This window comes from Malus domestica, chromosome 02, assembly GCF_042453785.1.
Source record: "Malus domestica chromosome 02, GDT2T_hap1".
NCBI lineage: Eukaryota > Viridiplantae > Streptophyta > Magnoliopsida > Rosales > Rosaceae > Malus > Malus domestica.
Genome location: NC_091662.1, coordinates 9753057 through 9774401, shown reverse-complemented (window position 1 = coordinate 9774401; position 21345 = coordinate 9753057). Strand labels below are relative to the sequence as shown.

The 21345-nt window shown below is 35.1% G+C and overlaps 2 protein-coding genes across 2 annotated transcripts; one reads left to right on the top strand and one right to left on the bottom strand.

Moving 5' to 3' along the window:
• Nucleotides 1-15109: 15109 nt before the first annotated feature.
• LOC103455992 (la-related protein 1C) lies at nt 15110-19470 on the bottom strand. The gene is made up of 6 exons (XM_008395612.4): nt 18611-19470; nt 17631-18144; nt 17402-17552; nt 17199-17289; nt 16419-16490; nt 15110-16199 (listed from the first exon to the last, which is right to left on the bottom strand). The coding sequence occupies exons 1-6, from the start codon at nt 19145-19147 to the stop codon at nt 15936-15938; spliced, it is 1629 nt and encodes a 542-aa protein (XP_008393834.2). The 5' UTR covers nt 19148-19470; the 3' UTR covers nt 15110-15935.
• A 1145-nt stretch (nt 19471-20615) lies between these two features.
• LOC114822788 (aquaporin PIP2-7-like) lies at nt 20616-21059 on the top strand. The gene is made up of 2 exons (XM_029097938.1): nt 20616-20840; nt 20940-21059. Exons 1-2 carry the CDS (start codon nt 20616-20618, stop codon nt 21057-21059), a joined length of 345 nt encoding a protein of 114 aa, XP_028953771.1.
• The last annotated feature ends 286 nt before the right edge of the window (nt 21060-21345 follow it).

Genomic DNA, 21345 nt, shown 5'->3' with positions numbered 1-21345 from the left:
TTTTATAATAAGTTAAAGGGGTCAGTGGTGTTTAGGGCACAAACTTGGTAAAGCATGATTTAAGGGTAGTCATGTTTTTTAGACTAAGTATGTTTTTAAGGGTAAAGCATGTTTTTAGAGGAAATGATCTTTTAGACTCTTCTAATATGTTTTCCACTTGCATACAAGTCTAGCTTTTTAGCTGGTTAAAATCATTCATTTTTACACACCAAAATTTTAAATTTAATTTGACTTCTTCCAAATATATCGCTTGTACAGATTGAAAGCCTAAATTCCCTATGATTAGGCAAAAATGCCCCATTGTAATTATAACAACATTTGCTATATGTAAGAATCATCATCGTATAAGTTTGAGTTTGTTTTTCTAGACTGTGTGTGGCTTCCATCTTTGCTATATGAGAAATTAAATTGTGGTTGAGTTTTTTCTTTCTTATATGAGAATGAGAGCTTCTTATCTACAACTGAAGATACAACAATAAATTAAATTTTCAACATTTATACTATGTTGTAGACTGATGAGAAATCAAGTGTTCTGGACGATTAATGGTTTGAAATTCCCAAGGTGTATAACATTTTTACACAACTCACTTGACCTTTGTCAAACAAACCATTTTTAATCTTTGGTGTCAAGCTTTAGTGTGAAAGTGAAGGGGCATTGGTCCGCCTTTTCAAGCTAGGAAATCCCAGAGCCCCAACGACTAAAAAGAACACAAAACAACCGAGGAAAATGAAGCAGAAAAATTGATGCGGACCTACTTGTTATTTTGGTAAAGAAAAATCATATCAACTCCTTATTTCACACATTTCCGTGCCATGACATTTCTATGGAGGTTATATATAGAGTAGTGTTCAAGCGTTAACTAATTGGTAATTTAATATGGAAATAACTACGTGCTTGGGTTTACTTTACCATACTTTTTTCATGATCAGAAAAAATAATAATTAAAAAAAATTTCTATATCATCCTTACAAAATTTTGTTCAAATCAAAAAGCTTATCTAATTACAACGAAGAAAAATAAATAAGAGACTTTGGATGCGGTCCCTACCTATGAATATTATTTGACTGAAACCTTATTGGTTTTCAATTTTTGATCCAAGTTCCTGAAATTAATGTGATAATTTATTTATATGTACATTACTATATTTTTTAAATTAAAAATTGAAATTTATAGTTGTTTATATTAATGAGATTTTAAATAAAAAACCATAATTTGTGGGATTAAAAATATTAAAATATATATATATACTATTGTGTGTGTGTGTGTGTGTGTAAACATGGGTACATTTATCAAAATTAACCAAAAAAATATTGTATCAAAACATGGGTACATTCTTCAAAATCACAAAAAAAAAAAAGATTAATAACATTAGTAAATTTCTTCGATTAAACTTATTATGGATACAGTCTCAAATCAAAGAAAAAAGAATGTACCCATATAAGTTTAAAAATGGATTAGAAAAAATTTGAATAGATTTTATATAAAAAAAAATGGTACATTTTACATATAACAAATTTGTATATTTAAGAATGAGTACATTTTAAGATTAAAAATTTGAAAAAAAATTACTTGAATGGGTACATATAATTAGCATGGGTACATTTAGCAAAATTAAAAATGGGTACAAATAAATTAAAAAATATGGGTACAAATACAAATAAAATTTTAAAAAATATGGGCACAAATACAAATAAAATTTTAAAAAATATGGGCACAAAAATGAATTAATATATGGGTACAAATTAAAACAAAAGAGAAAATTGGTACAAATTAAAAACAAATGATTGCAAATAAAAAATGGGTACAAACTAAAAATAAAAATATGTGATAAAAATGTTAACCATAAATATAAATATACAAAATGTAACGTTTCTAACACTAAATGAATATATTTAGAAATAAAAATATTTTATTATTGAAATAATTAATGACATTTATTAAAATCTAAGGACCTCGATAAAAAATTGAAAAGAAATAAGATTTTAATCAATGGAGTAAGAAAAATAGGGATGAGAACCTAATTTTTCCTAATTTTAATTAGGGTTAGCTACACTTTACACTTTTCATGATGATTTTTAAAATAATTCATGAGATTCTTTTTTCTTTTTTTTTCCCATTACATTTTAAGTTTTAAAATTGTATTAATTTATAATATTTTTATTCTCTTTTTTTTTTTTTTGAAAGAAGTACGATAGTCCATTAATGAGAAAGAAACCGTACAAGCAAAGAATATAGGGTGTTAACAATGGGCCTCAATACAAATATTGTCAGGGATTTCAACCTGGTTCAAGGGAAAAAGAACGTCCCACACCACTAAATTAAATAGTAGTACTATCCTCAAAAAGCAAATCAAAGATTACATCAAGAAGTTCTTCAAACCAAGAAACCTAAGCCTCCAGCGTTAAGCCCAATCTCGCAAGCCGATGTGCAATCTTGTTCGTTTTACATCGATCAAATGTGACCTTCCAATTTAGAAAAGACTTCAACATTTGACTAGCATCATTCAAAAAATTCCCAAACGTTTATAATATTTTTATCTCTTTGAACTTTTAATCAACTATTTACTTGATGAGATTTTTCTGCTAATGTAATTCAAATGCGACTTACACATTAATTTAAAAAAAAATCTCAAACTCACCACGTCATCAATTTAATTAATTATCACATAACCAATTCAATTCTCAATTTAATTAATTATCATATAATCGATCAAACTGAATGTACAAATTTATCCAATCTCAATACCTTATATTATAATATGAGAAAATTAAAATTAGTTATTCCTTTTATATACAAAAGAAATAAGCACTCACCATATTCGGACACCTGTATTATTCTTGGGATAATTTTCTGGACCTGCAGCTGCTGCGTGTGGGACAAGAATTGTCTGCACTACACTTTCGGTGTCTTTCTGTTTGTATGGTCACGGTTAAGCCACGTTAACATTTTATATTATTTTTTTATAGATATAATAAGACAAAAATGAATAGTAATATAAAATGTTGACGTGGTTTAACTGTAACTACACAAACAAAAAGGCTTGAAAATGACACCGAAAGTGGAGGAGAGACAATCCTTATCCTGCTGCGTGGCCTCCCCCTCCCGGATACTCACTTGGAGACTGGAAAATTCATCAGCCTCTCTCTCTCTTTGCAATCATTATTTTGGCCAGTAGCTAGTCCTATTTGTCTGTGTGTGTCTGTCCAAGTCGAGATCCAAGTCATGGTGTTATATGTTCCTTTATGTGGTTTTTTGTGGTAACAAAGTCGCTCAAATCAGGAAAGAAAGAGGTTTTCCGAAATAAATGCATAAAATTAAGCGATCCATGATCGTTAGTAGTTGGAGTAGCTCTAGTTTGTACGTAAATTGCATGCTATGTGTTGAACTGTAATATGTTCTCGTACCATATATATGTTGCTAGACAAAATCTGAATTTCTTTTTGTTAAAAGGCAAGAATCGATTTGATTAATTAATCGTTTTTATGTACAACTTAATCTAAACGAGTCACGCTCTCCTACAATTCTCATTTTTGAGGACTTATGAGGATAAACGGTATATATTAGTCACAAAATTATATTAGTTTATATTGAAAGACTTAAAATATTAGTCACAAATTATATGAGTTTTCTAATGGTTTATAGAATTTAAGATGGATTTGTGTTATTAAGTTGTCAAATATTTTAAATTTTAGAGTATACTGTCGATTTACCCCCTGAACTTTCATTTAGCTTTTGATTTCCCCCTGAACTTTTCTATAGGAAAATTAAGGACTCAAACTAATTTTTTTTCCCGATTTGCCCCCTACCGTTAGTTTTTCATATATTCCATCCATATTTCTGTCAAGTGAGACCATGTGCACAACATGTGAGGGTAGTTAAGTCATTTCACTCTTAAAAATGATTAAAAAACTGAAAATAAATAAAAAAAACAAAAATTTCCCTCTATTTTTTCACGCTAATTCCTATCCTCAATTTTATTTTTCTCTCTCATTTCTATGCATGAGAAATGACATATGATGTTCGTGTCTTCATAAGTAGCCAAGTTAGTCTTTTTCTTGAAGCATGTACTACCATTTTTTTTTCTCTAACAGATTAATAATTTGACAAATACTCATGGTGTTATTGTTTCCAAAGCAGTGCATTAATATAAGAAACATGTTCATAATACTCATAAAAATGCTCAAGATAATTACATACTTTTCATAATGTCATAATAATCTCAATACAATTCTGCAAAATGATCCTTAAGAAGTTGGAAAACATAAGAGATTTTACCATCCATAAGGTATATAACCCATAGAATCTTGATTACAAAATATGGGCATTCCACGTAACCAAACACAAGCAAAATAAGGTTTTATTTATCAAAACAAGAGCACAAACATTCTGCTCGAAACGTACATATGACACGTGGAGATCAACTACACTTTTCATGGCCTTCCTCATTTGGTTGAAATCTTGTACCTAAACCTATTTTCATTTATGATGACTAAGTAAGGTTGAAGGTGTTACGTTTTCCAACTTCTTAAGGATCATTTTGTGGAATTGTATTGGGATTATTATGACATTATGAAAAGTATGTAATTATTTTTAGCATTTTTTATGAGTATTATGAACATGTTTCGTATATTAATGCATTGCTTTGGAGACAATAACACCATGAGCATTTGTCAAATTATTAATTTGCTAGAGAAAATAAAAATGGTAGTACATGCTTCAAGAAAAATACTAACTTAGCTACTTATGAAGACAATAACACCATATGTCATTTCTCATGCATATGAATGAGAGGGAAAAATAAAATTGAGGATAGGAATTAGAGGGAAAAAATAGAGGGAAAGTTTTGTTTTTTTTTATTTATTTTCAGTTTTTTAATCATTTTTAATAATGAAATGACTTAACTACCCTCACATGTTGTACACATGATCTCACTTAACAGAAATATGGATGAAATATATGAAAAACTAACAGTAGGGGGCAGATCAGCTAAAAAAAATCGTTTGAGTCCTTAATTTTCCAAAAGAAAAGTTTATCGAGGAAATCGAAAGTGAAAGTGAAAGTTCAGGGGATAAATTGACAGTTTACTCTAAATTTTAAATTTAAACTAATATAATCTTGTGACTAATATACATTTGATCCTTACAAATCCTCAAAACAAGAGCAAAAGTCCTTGATTGCTGTCCTTGATTTTCCATTAATTTGTCTAATTCAATGGTCTAAAAAAATAAGTATACAAAAGTTGAGAGAACATGTGCAAATATCATTTCTATTAAAATAGTTTTGTAATCTGATCTCGATAAATTTAGTCAAAAGAAATATATAATTTAACAAATGTTAAAAGTTAGAAAATATTAAATATCGTCCTTTGCACCCTCCCCTTTTGTGCCCACAATCCCCTACCACCTATATTACAAATTAATAACAAAATATCTAGAGCAGTTAAAACAGGTAGTGTTGTTGGAAATATTAAATAAAATTAATTTTAGAAAACAGTTTTATCCGGAAGTGCTATATATACATTATTTTTTACTTTTCATACACATTTTTAATTTTTAGTTTTCAAATTAAAAGGATTGATGATCAAATGATAAAAATTAGGAAGTTTTAACGAAATACTTCCGGTACTATTCACTTTTAACGAAAAATCACATTTTTACGTTTTTCTAGTATTATTCACTACACATTTATTTGTCATTTTTCATTAAAACTAAAGTTTTTTTGAACTTTTCGTTATTTTTCTTTAAAACTAACATGGGTTGACATGTAATGTATTTGAAATAGCACCACACTTTTGAAATCAAATACTTATTTATTTTATGAAAAACACCATTTAATTTAAATATATATATATATATATCTAGTGTTATTAAAAATACTCTAAATTTTTTAAATGTGCCACACTACGTTGCCATATTAGTAAATTACCAAATCAAAATGCAGAACATGCCAGGAAGAAAAACAATGCTGAGTTTAAATCTTGAATGTTTTTTATACGATGTGATTTATTTTGACTCGTACTGTTCTTTGAGTAGGAAAAGAAATAGGTACTTGAACCATTATGTAGTAGCATGTACTGTGAATTTGACATAACCTGCTCGAGCATGGGACCATGCTCCCTTCATCAGTTTTTAGATTTTGGAAATTACAATCTCAACCAACCATACAAAAGACACTAAAATTTTAACCAATAATTTTCCGTTCTGTGATGGTAAAGGGGAAGCAAGCAAGCATGCGTACGTTGGTCAGAGATGTAAGATCGATTGATCTGAATGTTTGCAGAGTCTAGTCTTGGAGCTGTAGACATCTGTCACCACAGTATTTGCTCTGCCCCATCCCTTTTATTTATGGCCACACTGGCCTTGCTGTAAATCGAGCACTTCTTCACTCTGCAGGATCTACCACTCTTCCTTTTCTGTTTAATCACTCACTTTTTCCATATCATCCTCTTCCAAAGGTACCTCAGAGGCCGGCGAGTAAACCTAATTGATTGCATAAGGCTATCTCTAACCGAGGGCTGGTCAGATGGCTCGTTTTAGCTCTCTAACCCTTCAAGATTTCTCAAGATATTAATATTTTAATGAACAGTACAAGATCATATTTGCCTCCGTCTCCAACCGAGAGCCAAAGGGCCAGATGACTCGTTTTAACCCTGTCACAAAAAACCGTCTCCAATCGAGGGCCAAATGGCCAGAGGGCTGGCTTTTAGGTTTATGTTGTTAAATGTTTTTAAAAATGTTGTTTAAGTTTCATGTTGTTAAATGTTTTTTTATGTTGTATAATTTGTATGTTGGTTAATGTTATTTAATGTTGTTTCATATTGTTTAATGTTGTTTCATGTTACTTAATTTAATTTAATGTTGTATAAATGGCCTAGGAAGTTATAGGAAAAAAATAGAATTGAAAAAAAATATGAAACAAATTTTGTGAAATAGAAGTTATAGGAAAAAAATGGAATTTAAAAAAAATTAAACAAATTTTGTAAAATAGAAGTTATATGAAAAAAAATATGAATCAAATTTTGTAAAAGAGTAAATTACATAGTAGCCCCTCAGGTTTGAGGTCAATTACAATCCCATACAACAACTTTAAAACATTTCACTTTCATACATCCAGTACCATTTTATTTCAAAATAACACCTCCGTTAGATTTTCCATCCATTAGTCTGTTAAATGCTGACGTGGCTGCCACGTGGCAAAAAAAATAATTTTTTAATTTTTTTTAATCTAATCTTCTAAATATATATAAATAAATAAAATAAAATAAAAAACTTGAAAACGCAGAACCCCCCCCCACCTCTCTTCTTCCTCTCTGTTTCTTCTTCTCCACCCACTCTTTCTTTTCTCCCTCTCTGCTCTCTGCTATCCTTTTTCACTTTTTCTTCAGCCTTCCTCCCCTCTCTCTCTCTCTTCTCGGTGCGGCATCGTTCCGTGGTTTGAGATTAACCATTCAAAAATCAGAACTTTCACCGCATTTGTAAGCACCCCAAACCCACCAACCAAGCACTGAAAAAATTCAAAATTTGAATACATACCTCGTTGTTAGAGTCGACCGACGAGAGGAGCACTGGGTCCGGGTTTTTTGGGGGGGGGGGGGGAGAGGGGAGAGGTTTCGGATCTGGGTTTGTTTGGGGGGGGGGGAAGTTTTCTGGGTTTAGTTGCAGATTTTTTGGGGGTGGATGTTTCCAGGTTTGCTTGCGGCGTCGGGGGGGGGGGGGCGGAAGAAGAGAGGTTGCGGCGCGCGGGGGGGGGGGGGGGGGGGTTATGTGGGTTTGTATGCAGAGAGCAGAGAGGGAGAAAAGAAGAGGTTTCGGATCTAGGTTTGTTTGGGGGGGGGTAAGTTTTCTGGGTTTGGTTGCAGATTTTTTGGGGGTGGATGTTTCCAGGTTTGCTTGCGGCGTCGGGGGGGGGGGGAAGAAGAGAGGTTGCGGCGCGTGGGGGGGGGGGTATGTGGGTTTGTATGCAGAGAGCAGAGAGGGAGAAAAGAAATAGTGGTTGGTGTTTTTCTGTGTTGGGCGGAGAAGAAGAAACAGATATAGGGAGAAGAGAGGTGGGGGGGTTTCTGCGTTTTCAAGTTTTTTTTTTTTTTTTAAAAAAATATTTAGAAGATTAGATTAAAAAAAATTAAAAAATTAAAAAATTATTTTTTTGCCACGTGGCAGCCTCATCAGCACAAATGTGGCAGCCACGTCAGCATTTAACAGACTAATGGATGGAAAATCTAACGGAGGTGTTATTTTGAAATAAAATGGTACTGGATGTATGAAAGTGAAATGTTTTAAAGTTGTTGTATGGGGTTGTAATTGACCTCAAACCTGAGGGGCTATTATGTAATTTACTCTTTGTAAAATAGAAGTTATAGGAAAAAAATATAGTTTAAAAAAAATTGAAACAAATTTTGTGAAATAGAAGTTACAGGAAAAAAATGGAATTTTAAAATAATATGAAACAAATTTTGTAAAATAGAAGTTATAGGAAAAAAAATATAGAATTTAAAAAAAAATTGAAATAAATTTTGTAAAATAGAATTGAAAAAAAAAATATGAAACAAAATTTGATTCATATGAAAAGGAAAAAAAAGGGAAAAAAAGAAGTTTAAATTCATATAAAAAAAAAGTTAATACAACGGCTACTAGCCGCTATATTAAAAAAAATTTAAACTATTAGTGTCGGTTATAACCGACACTAATAGTAATTAAAAAAAAATTTGCCTTTGAATAACTATTACTGTTGGTTATAATCGACAGTATTAAAAAATGATTTTTTAATGTTGTCGGTTAGCAATGGGAAAACTATAAAAAGAAAAATAGCCAGCCCGGGGCTGCCTGGTTGGCCGAAAGAAGCCAGCCCTTTGGCCCTTTGGCCCTTTGGCCTTTTGAAATTCGATGGGGCCCTCCCAGATTCCTGAGCCCTCTGGCTTAGCCCTCGGTTGGAGACAGTTTTAGGGCTATTTTAAGCCCTCTAACCCTCTGAACCTTTCGGTTAGAGATGACCTAACTATTGTGTCTGATAATAATACAACATTATAGTAAGTTTTTTCTCTTTCAAAAATTGTATGATTGACACGTTCTCGATTATAATATAATTATTTTATGATACTTGTTCTCAAGACAACTATATAGACATTAGCCCATTTCCTTTGAGAGATTATTTCTTGAAATATGAATTATGTGACAACTATCTAATGAATATTGATACACGATAAATATCTATGCCATTGATAGTGCCATTGTAACAATATTTTAGTTTCAAAAGAGTTGCTCTGCTTCCCTTTCTCCTCAACCTAATCAAAACTAAAACAAAAGCCACAAAAAAAAAAAAGGAACTTTAACGAAAAGCACCAGGTATTGTTCACTTTAACGAAAAACCACATTTTTACACTAAAAAGTCAATCCTGGTACTATTCACTTTACCCTTTATTTTGTCCTTATCATTAAAACTCAAAGTTTTCAAGCCATTTTCATTAGTTTTCCTAAAAAAAAAAGGTTGTATACAACCATTCTCTCGTCGCCTACTAATAGAGAAATTCTTGTCCAGCAGATCATAGAAATTTACATCACTAATCTCCCCACACACAGAAAAAGAAGGACTTTAATGTATTAAGATCCCACAAGCGCTATGTTGGTGTCCTCCACAATGCAAGAGATCATTCTTGTTGAGTGTGCACACTAAACAAGTTAATGTAGATTACGCGTCAAAACTCATATAATGTAAGAAACAAACACAAGATTAGTTCATGCATTGTTCTTTAATTCATCCTATCCTATTATGTGTAAAACTTGTTTCTTCTTTTGTTTTGGTAATAGTATAACGTTAAACGTCTGCAGCTTTCAGTGGTCTTTTTTTCCCTAGCTAGCCGGAAGTATGCACGTTCCCGTACCACTACCATTTCCTTCCTGCATATGAAAACCCTAACAATATTCGTTTGATGGAGAAAAGGTCGGTGTTAAATGTAAAAAAGAAACCCAAGAACTTTCTGTGTTATATACAACCAATACAAAGAGGACACCTCATTGCTACGGTTTTGAGTTGATCGAAGACTAGTCGCCATTCATAATTGAGTTTTTATCTGAAAAAAAACCCAGAAAAATATACATGAATAAATATATTCAAACAAGTTCTGATATATATTCTGATTCCCTTTTAATATCAATGTGACTGATTTGTCTGCATCTCAGCCTACTCTACAACTACCAAAAACTCATAGGCAATAGCAGTGGAACAATCCCTTAACCTCTGGATTTTCGGATGCTGCTTTTGAACTCAACTGGTACAAATTATAAACAGTGAAATGGGAAGATACCGAAATACTTGAAACTCAGTTGTTCATTCTTTTCATGTGTTTTATGACAACTTCCAGTTCTAATTCTACCAAACCAAATCCATGAAAACCGTTGCCCTCTTTTTCTGTTTAGGGTTTTCGGGGAGGAACATGAAACCATTTTACAACCACAAACACGTGGGCGGGCACACGACTGGTTTTTATCTTTCCATTTTTTGCTTCCACTTTGAATCAGGTGTCCTGGAGATGTGAACCATGTGATGCTGATACCTAATTATGGCAAAGCATAAGATTAGTATTGAGGTATGGCCCAAAAATGTCAAGAAAATTGTGCAGCACTCATGCACCAAATATTTGACTAATCGTCTTTTCTTAGGTAGGATCAAATCGAACCGAACTATTAATCTAGTCATAAGTTGTGTTTGACAAGCATATCGACAACTATGTCAATGAATTATCAATATGATTATACATATTAAATAATTAGACATGTTACGTTAACTTAACTTTAGATTTTTTGATTGAGCTAGCTATAAAGGATTAGAACATGTTTAAGAGAAGTTGTAAAACCACTAAAATTTTATTTTAAAGAGCCAAAACTCATCTCCAAGAAACTATATAATAGCAAAGTGACTTGCTCTTTAAATTTATAGTCACGGTTCATATGTCAGTTAAATGTTAAAAATTGGTAAAACTTCATGGTAGATCCATAAACCTAAGGAGAAAAGAAAGAGAGAAGGTGATATTTTTAGAAAATAAATGGGTTGAATTTGAATTATTAATAATATAATATTTAAAATTTGTTAAAATAGAGAGTTGTTGAAGACGAAAAATTAAATTGAGTAGCTAAAATAATTTTTTGACACTGTTCAGTTATTATTTTAACAAAAATTAGATCTTCTCTCGAAAATGTTCTTACTGATTGTCTCGTTGAGATAGCTCTAAAACCTTGACTAACCACGTTTTCATTTTTCCGACTTATGTTATGTAGTTTGTCAGTCTTTGCACCATATACATGTGATTGTATTAGGTTGCACTTCTTAATAACAATGCGCTTTTGCAAACATGGCTTTCATATGTACGTGGATTTCTATTTGGGAGACCTCAATTCTTATGTCATGTACATTAAAGCATCTCTAAGACACTAGAAAATTTTGTTAATTTAGTTTGTTACTGACTCCAAACTTTGTTTTAATTAATCAGTTTAACTCATCAACTCCAACAACACTAGTCATTGTAACTAATTCTAATATTATATTATTTTTAGCAAGAAATAAAGTGAAAGATGGGCTAAAAGGAGGAATTTGGATCATCTCCAGACTTTGGTGTCCAGAGCTTAAGGATTAAGATTTTTTTTAATTAAATTGTAGTTCATCGAGGAAAATCTGTGTTGAAAAAGAACTGCATGCATGATTATGCTCTTATATCAACAATAAAAATATAGAGCCTCCTGCTCCATCCAGTCTTCAATCCATGAAAGCAACTATTTGAACTCCATTAGACCACCTCCAGCCCAAAGTTTGAGACCATTGGGCCTAGTATCTGTAACCCAAAGTCCTGTCTGAAATTGATACCCAACCCGGATTTCTCAGCTCGAACGGGGATAAATTGGTGAAATTAGGGATGTATTTTTTTGCCAAATTACCATGCCAACCGTATCATACTAATTTTGTGCCAAATTTTTTGTGTCAATCGGTAATGACATGTTATTGTACCGAACTGAAATTTTATGATACGGTATTGGTATTCGACAACATTATCACAACATTATCACACTTTAAATAAAATATAGGTCATTGATTTGATTTTACAAAACTCATAATTTATGTTTTAAGAATTAACATATATGGTGCTTTTGTTGCACCAGACTATTTCAGACTAGACTAGCTTCAGAGACTAAGCTGGACTGATTTAGAATAAACAAAGTTGGACTGACTTAGTGAAGCGTTTGATACAATGTCGGACTAAGAGATAAGCAAATAAAATAAATAAATCTTTTAAATTATAAAATCCATAATTAAAAAAAAAAAATTCTAGTATCTTCATGCCGACTATTCCTTCACCCACAAATCCTCCATCACAACCAACTTCGTAGCCCCAACTCCATTAAAAAAAATCAGAACTAACAACTCTTCCATCACAGCCCCAACTCTTTCGTTGCAGCCACTACTAACAAAAACTTCTCCAACGCAGCCCCTCCATTAATTGGGTTAATTCATAAAATGTGAAATCAATTCAAGCGGACCTTGGATTTTGAGGTGCAGGAAGAGGACGAGCAAGTGCTAGTCAAAGGTGAGGAGGACGGCCGGACGAGGACACAAGGAGGAAGCACGGAGCCAAGAACTCGTATAGTTTTCGATGATCATCACCATCACCATCGGTGGGTGGTCCGACGAAATCGGTAAAGCAGCACGAGGATGAGGCCGCGAGAATGACTACTGGACGAGGATGCAAGGAGGAAGACGTAAACGGTCTTAACAGTCCTCTGCTTGTTAGGGGGCTTCGCTAAGAACTTGCGAAGGACTTAGTCGAAGAGCGTCCGCCGTAGTCTCATTTAAATCTAGTCCAGCGAGGGACAAACATAATATTGGACTAATAGCTAGTTCAGTCTAAGCTAGTGATTGTAAATAAACACATCCATAGTATATTTTTAGGTAAATTACAAAAAATTACCTCAACTATTGGGTAAACCACAGTTTCATACCCTATCTTTAAAACATTTCAATATCATATCTTATCTTTGAATTTGTTGTAATGTCATATCTTCCGTCAGTTTGTTTGTCAATTAATCTGTTAAATGCTGACGTGGCTTGAGATGAGGCCCACTTTCTATTAAAAAATTAATTAAATATTAAAAAAATTAAAATACAATTATTTAAATATTTTTATAAAAAATAATGTGGGACCCACTCACCTTCTTCCTATCCCACCTGTCTCCCCCCACCTTTCCTTCCTTAACTCTAAAACCAAAACCCCCTTCTTCCCCATCCACCCGTGTCCCCTACGTACCCCCAACCTTCCTTCACCACCAAAACCAAAGCCCCTTTCTTCCCCATCCACCCGTGTCCCCAACTCCCAACCTTCCTTCACCACCAAAACCAAAGCCCCTATCACCCACCCCCTTCTCCCAAGAATCCCATTTCTTCTTCTTCTTCTTTTAAGCAACCCGACCCAAAAATCCCCCATCACCCCTTCCCTCATCCCCCATCACTCGCCTACTCCTTTATCTCCATATATGGGGATGGAGACCAAGAGCATGAGACAAAGTGGACTTGAGAAACGAGAGCTCATCCTCGATCATGTGTCGACAACGAAAATAAAGATCGGAGGCGAGGTAGGTTTTTCGATGGACGAGTCGTACTCGATGGTGGTGTACTGGGGGAAAAGCTTGGTGGGGAGATTCTCATCGGAGATTGAGGCGTAGTGGGGAGGGAAATGGTTGCGAGTGAAGCAGACAGGGCAGATCCAAACCTTGGTGGCGTAATCGACGGTGGAAAAAGGGTTGAGGATGAAGCAACAGGTGTGGCGGCGGAGGGGGGCGTAAGGGAGGACGGGCATGGAGGGGAATGGCTTGATCGAAGTGTAAATGACTGGGTGATTTGGTGAAGAAGGCGATCGAGTGGGGAGGATGAGGGTGAGGGAAAGTCATGGTGGGGTTCTGGTTTTGGAGTGAAGGGAGGAAATGTGGGGGGAGACGGGTGGGATAGGAAGAAGGTGGGTGGGTCCCACATTATTTTTATAAAAATATTTTAATAATTGTATTTTAATTTTTGTAATATTTAATTAAATTTTTAATAGAAAGTGGGCTTTGCCTCAAAGCCACGTCAACATTTAACAGAGGAATTGACAAACAAACTGACAGAAGGTATGTCATTGCAACAAATTTGAAGATAATGTATGACATTGAGATGTTTTAAAGATGAGTTTGAAACTGTGGTTGACCCAATAGTTGAGGTAGTTTTTTTGTAATTTACCCTATATTTTTGTTTTTTGAAGTTTAAATCCACTCTCAATTTTGCTTTGGTTTGAAACTTTAACTTCTATTTGGATTGAAAACTTCTATTTATTGATTTGGTTTCTAACTTCTATTTGGATTGTAACCTTAATTTTCATAATGAATCTTGATGCATCATTTGATTTATTATGTGTGTTAATTGTAAATGACAAATGATATATGAATTTAGGCTACAATATATGAAGTAAAAGTACAAAAAAAAAAAATTAAATAAATAAAATTTTGGCCCAAAAAAATGGTACAAAACAAAGTGGCAATTACCATTATCATGTCATGCCAACTAAACTATTTGGCGTACCGAAATTCGGTATTTCGGTATACCAAAAATTTAATACGGTAATGGTAATGAATTTTTCCAAACTGAAAGTTTGGTACGGTAATACATCGTGCGGTCAATTTTCGCCATGTACTATTTGTATTTAATTTTAAATAAAAAAATAGTTAAATAATTTTTTACTGCACAATAAATAACTAAAATGTGAAGATCCCTAGGATTCCTACAATTTGAATCCAGATGGGATCCAAATCCAAGGAAAAAGGACATGCATCTGCAGCAAATTGATCTGAGTGATTTAGGAAAAGCAAAAGATGTTCAATTGACACATCTCTCAAATTGTTATTGATAAAAATATTAATGTGTTTTTGAGAACAAAAATAATAAAAAGATGTATCAATTTTTTAAGACTCAACTAAAATGATAAAAATTTAAATTCTAATTGTTGAAATGATCAAAATCAAATATCAACAAAATATTGAGAACAAAATGACCAAATCTTGTCGATATACTGAAAATTGATCATTTCAACAACTGAAATATAAAAAGGAATTAAATAAATAATACCATCAGGTACATTTAACTAAAATATAAAACTTAATCCGATGATCCTAAGCAGGTGAAAAGATCCACAAGCTCCAAAAAGTGCAATAAACATGAAGTACCAGCCCCAATCCAGTTCCGACCTGGACAACATCATCAGTTTGTTCCACCAGGAACCATTTGTGCACTCAATCCTCAAATGGTGAAGATCCATAGAAAGGTATACATTATATGTCGATTTAGTTCTAAATATATAATTTTGTACGTGAGAACATACGAAAAGATAGACCATCTTCCCTTCGACAAGTAGCCAAATTTTGCTGTAGCAGCATCCAACTGAATCCGGCAAAGGGCCACCCTCTCTCCCCTCAGTACGCAGAGGCAAGCCCCGAACACCTTCATCCATCCCTCCATCATCACATATTCTCCGTCAAATGGAGGTTGTCTGACCCCAAAGATTGTTAAAATCAGCTGAGGGGGCAGCATGGGGAAATGACAGCAAAAATTCCCCCCAGAAAAGCACCATCCATGCCACCATAAAATTTAACAGGAGTAAAAAAACACGAAGCAAAAATAAGTACAGGAATCCCAACTAGTCTTTTGCTTCTGTTCCTAGATGTTTCTCTTTTCCCCCTTTTTTTAGTTTCTTTCTATTTGCCAGGCAAGAAAGAACGTTACATCATGCCAAGGCAGTAGTACTATTTTCGAAAAAAAAGAAAAAAAAAAAATAGATATTCACCATCGTGTCTTTTAAGCCTCTCTTCCCACAAGTTCATTTCTCTCCACGAGTGTGCATCGTCTGTGCACATCCATCCCTCAAACTCTAATTTCTTGCTGAAATAGAGCGATCAGCACCTGCTTGAACACCGAATTGACCTGTTCCATCACCACTTGACAGCTGCGGCTGATTATTGTTCTCAACATTGTTGTTGTTAGTGGTGTTCTCGTCCAGTGCAATACTTTGGATATGAGCTGACAGCATATCCGGACCGGCCTTTCCAGGGGTTTGAGAGCCCGAGGCATTTGGAGGCTCAGCAGCTGGCATTACCCATCTCTCCCAATCATTACGCCTTCTTATTTTATCACCCTAAACAGTCACAAGACACAGCACAAGATTTGTCATCTTATCAGAATGTTATATAACATAAAACACATAACACTTTTAACTGTATATTACGGGGCTAGGTGGGGTAGAGGGTGCTGGAAATGAAAATTTGGAGGAGAATAAATAATAAAATAGCGATGCAACGGCATTTTTTCTATTACATGATTACATCAAACGTTAAATTATGGAATCTTGAATTACCTGTACTTCCACAACAGTTGACATTCTCATAGCATCCAGTATAAGCTGAATGTTGTCTGTCAAACTCATAACCTGAAAAGGAAATGAGAAATTAAAACATTGGCATTCTCATAGCATCCAGTACAAGCTGAATGTTGTCGGTCAGGAAAGTGGGGCCAGGATATAAGAACAGAACCCCATTGAGGAGGCAATATAGTATAGCAAATTTTAACCTTAGATATGCTCCTGCTTAATCAAATACATAAAACCACATTTCGTCCTAAGGTATCTCCCTATAATCTACCACAAAATGGTTCTTCTGCAATATCAACATTTGCTTGATAGCCTATAGCTTATTTTCAGTCTTTAACATTAATAATTCCTTACTTCAAAACGTGTACGTATTATCCCATGTCAATGTAACGATAACAAAAAATAACACAGAATAGCATGCCACAGAGCACCACAGAATAGCAAACAAAGTGCTATTATACTTGGTATACCATAAGTAATTTTCCTTAATGTGTTTCTATACTTTGTTTTTATTTATTTGTTGTTCATTCATTTACTTTCTTTAAATGTATAATTCAAAGTGCTCAATTGACAAATCCCAATGACAAACATAACCTACACATCACCAAGAATTGCAAGTTAAAAACATAAAATACAAGTTAATCTTGAACATATAGAATAAACCTGTATGCATGGATACACACAAACACACACCTGTATACACAACAAAAGACCAGATCATCACCACAATAAATGAAATCCACAGAGAAAAGTTTCCCAAAAACTCACTTTTTTGAAGCCTACTATTAATTTAATACGAACCCATCCCTGGTCATCCATGTTCCGCCTCAAGTATGTATCTTTAATTAAATTGTCATTACTGCAATAAATGAGTATGAAGGGACACAAGCAGTTAAACTATCAAACAAATTAAAAGGGAAATGATGATTAATGTTCTTATGTAAACAAACAAACAAACATGAAAGGAGCACCTGAAATAATAATCTATCTGGTTTATGATCTTAGTATGCAGGTGAGGATCTGGAGCAGGAAACATCATGGGATGTCTCAGAGGTGCAACAAAAGGTACAAGTGGTTCATGTGGTGCATGTGTAACATATACCAGTTGATGAGGTTGCATATCTGAAAAAAGAAACACATTAGGATAAAGTCGCATGTAAAACACATACAAGTTCTATTTGAATATGCCTAAGTGTTTACCAAACCCTATAGGACCACCAAAAGCCCTCATCTGCGGTTGGTGAATAAATTGGGCAGCATTAGGAGGTGGTGGAGGTGGTGTTTGGTGAGGCCTCATCATCCTAGGAACACCTCTTGGAGAATGCATGTGGTTGTCTCTATTGTTAAAGTTTCGATGAGTGTTCCAATCTTGATTTCCACGGTCCTGATCCCGCCTATAGTTATGATGAGAACCTTCTCCACGAGGATGTGAACCACCATTTCGGTTCCTGAAGGAGTTACGTTGCTGCGGATGATCATTATTGCTGTGAGATTGTGAACCAAATGCATTCCTAGGGGTATGCTCCTTGGGAGATGGGTTATTTGAAGGCAGTTCAACACCTTGACCAGCAGATGATTGATGCAGGGGGGCACCGCCATTAGAGGATGCATTTGAATTATTTCGTTTCATCGATTTTTGGCGAGTAGGTCCAGTATGGTTTGGAGTAGAAGGATTCCCTTGTTTCGGTGATGAGGTAGGTGTGGTTCCAGTCCCCTACATCAAAGCACAATAAGTAATATAAATGTACATATGCACATACAACACATAAAATCCAGCATATTGAACATGTAAAAATACAAAAACCGTATGCCATCATCGCACTACATTGTTAGGCTCCAACAAGGTGAATCATTTCTAATCAAATTTTATTTCTTAATGTCTCAAACAATCAGAACCAACTCTTCAAATTTCCTTCCACTTATTTTCCTTCAATTTCTCAATGCATAAGAATCTTTTGATTATCCATTTACCCAAAAGTTTTCTTTTTATTTGCATCTACCCAAAATTTATCAGCAAACCGCCATTCGAATGCAGAGAGCTAATGGTGCATTTCTTGATTATGGTAAATTTCAACGAAAAATTAGCATATCAGAAAAAACCCAAAGTGTTGCATATAGTTTGATTCAGTTCCCAACTTTCTCAGCAACCAAACAATAGCAAAAAGATTCAAGAAAGAAACCTGCGATACGGAGATAGACAACAACGAGGGTTCTGATACACCTTTGGGAGATTCAGAAGACGATTTGGTAGAAGCCCGAGCCGACTCAGACAAGGCAGGCCAAGACACAGCTCCCATTACAGACCCAACCTCAACGGCCCCATTAGAAGGCTTGTTCCAAGCTGGCCTCTTACCCGCATTGCCGTTCTCTGAGCCCTCACCCACCGATTCCTCCACCGGTGGAGGAGAAGACGAATTCGACTGAGAAGACGAGTTAGATTGAGTCTGATTAACCGAAGAAGAGGAAGGAAGGGACGGAGGGGCCGCGGCGGCGACAACTGGCTCAGTCACAGCCGCCGATGGCGACGAAGCAACGGCCGCAATCGGCTCAGATTCGCCCCGAACGATTTGAGTCCAAGGAGACGAGACAGCCCTAGTGGCGCGCCGCGATTGGGTCGGGCTGCTGACACTCTTGCCGACGTTACGCGGCGACTGCACGGTCGCAGACGGCGCCGTTTCAGTGTTGCTACCCTTGTTCGCGGCGTTAATCGCAGCCATAACAAGAACCAAACAAAAACGCTAGGGTTTGCGAAAGCGACGTCGACAAGTTTCTTGATCAACGACAAGGGGCAAAAGCGGATTAATAAAATACAGAGTGATCGAAAATTTCTGAGCAATGTGCGAGTTCAGAAATTAGGGTTTCCAAAGATTTGGGGCGATCGGGATCGCAGACCGGAGAGAGACAGAGAGCGGAGGAAGAGAGAGGAGAGAGAATGGGGAGGAGGAGCGAGAGACGGCTCTCTGGAGATTTTCTCTCTGTTGGCAGTGGTGTGTTTGTTTTGTTTCTTCTCGGTTATAGTGCCTTTCTTCGCAGCTGCGCTATTGGGATTTCCTGGATGCTAAGGTTTTAGATTACGTGAGATTACAAAAATACCCCTATGGCGTACCCGCGGGGAGGGGCATGAGATTCAGAATGTAAATACGACTGTGACTACTTAATCTACTTTTACTATTTACCAACTTCTTATCACCAGATAAAATGATCCGAATCTTTAAAATTTTATCCAATAGCTCTAATGTTTTCATCTCTTAAAAATCATAATAATTTTCTATTGTTTGATGAAATTTTAAAAATCCAAATTACTTGATTCGGTAACTTTAGTGAAGAGATCCATCTTCTTAATCCTACCATTCACTTAGAAGTTACTTTGTGATCCAGTAGGAGTGCGACGTGTGGCGTGAATACATCATGGAATATAGAGGTTGCTTTTGGGAGTGCATCTCAATTATATCTCAAAATTTGGTAACATATCTTCACTTTTTTATCTTCCTAATTTAAGAAGATGATGCCCGTAGGGGTGGCAATCGGTATCTGTATCATGTTCATGTCAATCTACAACCTGTAAGCAAATTTAAATTTCTGATCATAATTTGTCGCGTTAAAAATTTTCACTTTTTAAAATTGTGGTAAACTTTATTGAATTCGAATTGAAATTGAGCTGGTTTGTTGATTGGGCTCGAATTACTCTTGGGCAAGCTCGACATATCGAACGTGTCATCATGGGCTGACCAAACTACATATTTCATATGATTATATGACTTCAATTCGTTGACCCAAAATACTTGAGATGGTGACTTATTATTTTCTTTTTTTCATTTTGAGACTTATTATTGTCATTAGTTTGATATGGCCTCCACTTCTATCGCTAACTCTCGGGCATTGAAAGGAATGTTAGCAATCGTAATATCTGAGTTCTTCATTTGGATATTTTATAATATGTAAATTAATAACACTGTTACGCAAAAAAAAAATAAAAAAAGGAAGAAGAAAAAAGAAGGATCGATTAGACAACAAACTCTCAATGAAAATGTCACATGATCTCATGATATAAAATACCATACTTTCTGATCAACAATGTACTGCACACGTTATGCCATGGCCTTATAATCCTTATAAAATCTCCATCTTTTACCCCGAGGAAATAGATAGTTAGAAACCAGAGAGCAAGAGAGAGGAGAAGAAGAAATGTCTAAGGACTACGTAGAGCCACCACTGGTTCCTCTCTTGGACATGGAAGAGCTCAAAAGCTGGCCGTTCTTCAGAGCTGTGATAGCAGAGTTTGTTGCCACGCTTCTCTTCCTCTACGTCACAGTTGCCACGGTCATCGGTCACAAGAAGCAAGCAAACCAGTGCGACGGCGTCGGCCTTCTTGGCATTTCTTTGGCCTTCGGCGGTATGATCTTCGTCCTGGTTTACTGCACAGCCGGAATCTCTGGTGTAGGCAAGTGCGTCAAGCACCACTCTCTGTACGTTTTTTTATGACCTCTAAACTTTAATGGTGTCAAGCAGTGGATATTTTGGGTTGGGCCATTTATTGGAGCTCTGTTAGCAGCTGCCTATCACCAGCATGTTCCAAGGGCATCAGCTACTAAAGGCTTGGGATCTTTCCGCAGTAACCCCGCCACCTAAACAGAGTAGCATGGTGTATGTTGTCCTGTCGGCTTCTCCCTTTGCGTATTTACCCACCTATTACTCTCACTATTACCAGTGGGGAAGTGGCTGTTCTTATCGAGAAAACTTACCCATCACATGTTGTGTAAACCTCTCTCATCGCATATCACTAATCATGTGATGGGAGAGACACAGAGACGTGTATCCCTTGGGAATTCCTATCGTTTTTCTTAGGGTCATTTCAAGTAGACTAGACAAATTCAAGTCAAATCCTCAAATATCAAAGACAAATTTAGGTGAAGCA